The sequence below is a fragment of the Hyalella azteca genome, unplaced genomic scaffold, assembly GCF_000764305.2.
Source record: "Hyalella azteca isolate HAZT.00-mixed unplaced genomic scaffold, Hazt_2.0.2 contig6886, whole genome shotgun sequence".
Lineage (NCBI taxonomy): Eukaryota > Metazoa > Arthropoda > Malacostraca > Amphipoda > Hyalellidae > Hyalella > Hyalella azteca.
Genome location: NW_025937027.1, coordinates 30,725 through 33,311, shown reverse-complemented (window position 1 = coordinate 33,311; position 2,587 = coordinate 30,725). Strand labels below are relative to the sequence as shown.

The 2,587-nt window shown below is 39.6% G+C and overlaps 1 protein-coding gene across 1 annotated transcript in view; it reads right to left on the bottom strand.

The window, feature by feature from the left end:
- Positions 1 to 417: 417 nt before the first annotated feature.
- The window catches only part of LOC108668315 (retinol dehydrogenase 13-like), a 4,299-nt gene continuing 2,129 nt past the window's right edge, over positions 418 to 2,587 (bottom strand). Inside the window, exons 3-5 of the mRNA XM_018155504.1 lie at positions 1,956 to 2,080; positions 1,187 to 1,301; positions 418 to 725 (exon numbers count right to left, since the gene is read on the bottom strand). Of these exons, the coding sequence (XP_018010993.1) occupies positions 418 to 725; positions 1,187 to 1,301; positions 1,956 to 2,080 (548 nt within the window). The remainder of the gene's footprint in view (positions 726 to 1,186; positions 1,302 to 1,955; positions 2,081 to 2,587) is intronic.

Sequence of the window (2,587 nt, the reverse complement as noted above, 5' to 3'; positions counted from 1 at the left end):
AGTGTATTGACGGTTAGCAAAATGTAAATCGTTATAAAAGCTAAATAACATGCCACTGACAAACCCTCTTGGAAGTGGATCATAAATATAACTCAGTACTCACTGCAGTGAGTGACAGAGAGCGCATTTTCTCGTCGACGAAAACGTGAAGTCACGGACGGACAGACAGACAGACGGAGGGACAGACGGACGGACGGACGGACGGACATAGCGAGCACAATAGCGCATTTATTAAAAAAATGAGAAAATGCGCTAAAAACTGATTAATCACGGTGTTGAAAACAAAACATTTTCTCATCAATGAAGCAGTTAATTTGAGCATGATTTTTAGCAATCGAACATTGTTAATCATTTTTATTCACGAAACATGGTCATTAATCAAGGTGGAATGAAACAGCGATGCAATGCCATCCGAATCTAAATGCCTGGGCCACCGGCGTTAACGTCAACAGACAAAAATTTAATAGCATCGATGGTAATCGAGTAAACACTGAGTCCCATGAAAACAATGATAACATAATTTGTCGTCACCGTACCTGTTCCTTGTAGGCGTACGGCAAGCTCTTTAGTGAAGAGTATATTGCAGAGCTTGCTCTGGCAGTACGCTCTGTAGACGCCATAGGCTGTCTTTTCTAAGTTGAGGTCATCCAAGTAGAGCACGTTAGCTGCGTACCCCAGCGACGATACGTTCACTATGCGGCTAGGGGCGCTCGCCTTGATCTTGTCTGCACAGTCAGACCATCAGAAGGAATGTGAGATTATTACCTTTAATTATCTCGTTTTTCTCATAAAAATATAATAACAATTATGTTCTGATTCACGTGTATGAAAAATGCCTTGCAACAAAAGGGAAAAACGTACAACACACAAGGTGTTAACCCCACAAACGATCCGAGCAAACATTAGATAAGAGTACAACCAGAGCTGAGGAGCGCTATTTTGAAATGTATCGGCCGCTACCGCTACATGCTCTAAATGTAGCGGGCGCTACAACTACCGCTACAATTGCTTTAATGTAGAGCCGCTACCGCTACTTAAAATGTAGCGGTCGCTGGTAGCGGCCGCTACATGTAGCGCGCTACTGCCCACCTCTGGTAACAACTAACAATTCCTGGGACGGGCTGAGCCCGCACAACTGAGCAGAAATATAGTGAGAAGAACAAAGTGAATGTTTAACACTTATTACCGAGCAGCAGATTGGTAAGCAGGAAGGGTCCCAGGTGGTTTGTGGCAAGGGTGATCTCGAAGCCTTGAGGCGACAACTTTCTCTTGTCGGGCGACAGAATCCCGGCGTTGTTGATCTGAAGCGTGGTAATTATTCAATAGTCAATGATAAAATAAACAGTTAAAATTGCAGCTCAGCTAGAATCATACAGGAGAAAAAGTCGCAATTTACTGGTTTAGATGTTAAAATCAAAACCAAAACTACCACAAACCGAACTAATTTTGTTATTATAACACAATTTTCGTGAAGGAAAATGAAAATATGACCAATATTAGTAGGTCGAGAAGCAAAAGTAAGCTCAAATATGTTTTGAAATGAGAATGTACAAGAATGCAAATATAATAATTTCAGATTGCTGACGCTGGCTCCGGAAGCGACGTGCGTAAGTTATAATTCGATATGCGTTTGAGAATTAGTTTTAAAATATGGCGTTGGGATAAGACTGAATGAATGATATATAATTACTATGACAAACATTTATTAATATGAAATTCGTTTAACTGATAGAACTGAAGTGCGGTAATGAAGAGCATTTAAAAATTATACAAAGAAGTTGATATGATTGGAATGTTGAAACGATAGCCATGTACTCAATTCTGTCAACGAGAAACGCTAGATTTTTAGAGTAATTACAAGTCATTGATTTATACCAATCGAATAAAAACCAATGAGGATACATTTGAAACAAATGTTGCATATTTCGGAATCCTAGAATACATTGTTCACGCACCAAAATATGGACAGCCTCTTCTTGACTGTTGATTTCTTCAGCAAACTTTCGCACGGAGGTCAAGTCTGAGAGATCGAGATGTCGTATCACGACATCGTTGTTGTTCGTCTCTTTCTTTATTTGCTCTGCGGAAAGGTAATAATATAGTTAACATAAATTAAACCATAACATCATACTTAAAATGCAACGATTCCTCTCAGTATTGCATTAATTTGCACAGATCACGGTCGTTGTCTTTAGCTACCAATAACCTTGCATTATATATATCATTAAAGTGATTAACTTGCTCATACAGCACAATTTACCTGCTCATTCAGTGATTAACCAACTCATACAGCGCTTACACTTAATAATATAGTTAACATAAATTAAACCATAACATCATACTTAAAATGCAACGATTCCTCTCAGTATTGCATTAATTTGCACAGATCACGGTCGTTGTCTTTAGCTACCAATAACCTTGCATTATATATATCTCTTATACACATCTAGATGTGTATAAGAGACAGCACCCGACCCATCCCTTTAGGAGGGAGATAACGGATAGTCAGCTCACCCGACCCATCCCTTTAGGAGGGAGATAACGGATAGTCAGCTCACCCGTCCCATCCCTTTAGGAGGGAGATAAC